The sequence below is a fragment of the Perkinsus marinus genome, assembly GCF_000006405.1.
Source record: "Perkinsus marinus ATCC 50983 genomic scaffold scf_1104296939700, whole genome shotgun sequence".
Lineage (NCBI taxonomy): Eukaryota > Perkinsozoa > Perkinsida > Perkinsidae > Perkinsus > Perkinsus marinus.
The window spans coordinates 2,260-3,426 of record NW_003213110.1 but is presented as its reverse complement, the minus strand read 5'-3'; the positions used below and the strand labels follow the sequence as shown (position 1 = coordinate 3,426).

Sequence of the window (1,167 nt, the reverse complement as noted above, 5' to 3'; positions counted from 1 at the left end):
CTTCTTATCGTATAGACCAGTGAACTTGTCCAGGGCGTCGTCAAGAAGCTCCAGACTAGTCATCCGTGGAACGGATCCTGGGACTATGTCATTTCTCACAGTGCCAGTGCTAGCCATTGACTTCATTAGTTCCATTTCGATTTCCAAGATATCACCAACACGAACCGAGGCGCCGTCGAGATTGAAGTTCCCGAGCGAATGTAAACCGACATGTCATTATACTCCGACTCAACATCCGTCATAGGATGCCGCGAGGACTTGTATGGGGTTATACCAATTTTAGGAGTTCCTAGGGTTCCACAAGCGCTAGCGGAGCGGGAGGCCACTGTATCAGATCCTTCGATAGTCTTACGAGTCGAACCATTACGATCTTTACCCTTCCCCTTCCAGTCCAGAGTTACTGGTTTGTCGGGCATACTTCCGCCCCCAGGGACGCCTTTAGTAACAGTCTTCTTCTTGCCGGGTGCTTCCGCCTGACCGTCAATTTCAACGAGGGGACAGGTCCCGGAAAGCGAGCCAGTGTCTCGTGGAGGAGGGTCATCAGGGAATATAGTGGGCGTATGATCGTCTTCTTCGTAGCCGTCGGGTTGCGTTGCCATAATGGTCGAGTGACCGGACAAAACAAACGAGCCTAAGCCATCATGGCGTATGTTGAAGCCTTGGGCAAAGTAGGTACCCAACACCAAGGTGCTTCTAGCCGGCCTTTGGGAGGGTTTAACCCCCTCAGAAAGGAGACGTTGTAGCATGCACGCATTTACAGAAAAGTCTCCACGTATATGCAACGCATGTACGCATGTCATACGTGCGAGTTATTCCCTGTGCTTGCATGCTCTAGCCTGGTATGAAGTATATCACGTATTACTAATATTGAGAATCGAGCGCTCGGTAGCTACCTGGCTCGAGGTCCCAGTGTATTTTTGGGATGCATCTATCGAGCTAATGTCGGGTCGCCTTGGTGCGAGGGAACGATACGGACGACAACAATATTCTTGTTACTATCTGTTCAATTCCAAGCTGAAATAGATATTGAGATGTCGTAGATCTTTGACCGGAACTTCTAGATTCCTCGAGTGTGAAAACGGAATCGGGACGGGAGCTGATAGTGGATGAGCTATCAGTTAGTTCCAGTTACCTGTCAGTGGGATTAAATTATTTACATAGTGTATT

The 1,167-nt window shown here is 49.0% G+C and overlaps 1 protein-coding gene across 1 annotated transcript; it reads right to left on the bottom strand.

Annotated features, from left to right (window-relative positions):
* Window positions 1-274: 274 nt before the first annotated feature.
* Window positions 275-599, bottom strand: Pmar_PMAR002633 (hypothetical protein; the record flags this gene model as incomplete). Its single annotated transcript, XM_002782469.1, has 1 exon — window positions 275-599. A coding segment is annotated over one exon (325 nt), but the record flags the coding sequence as incomplete, so codon positions are not given.
* Between the last annotated feature and the right edge of the window lie 568 nt (window positions 600-1,167).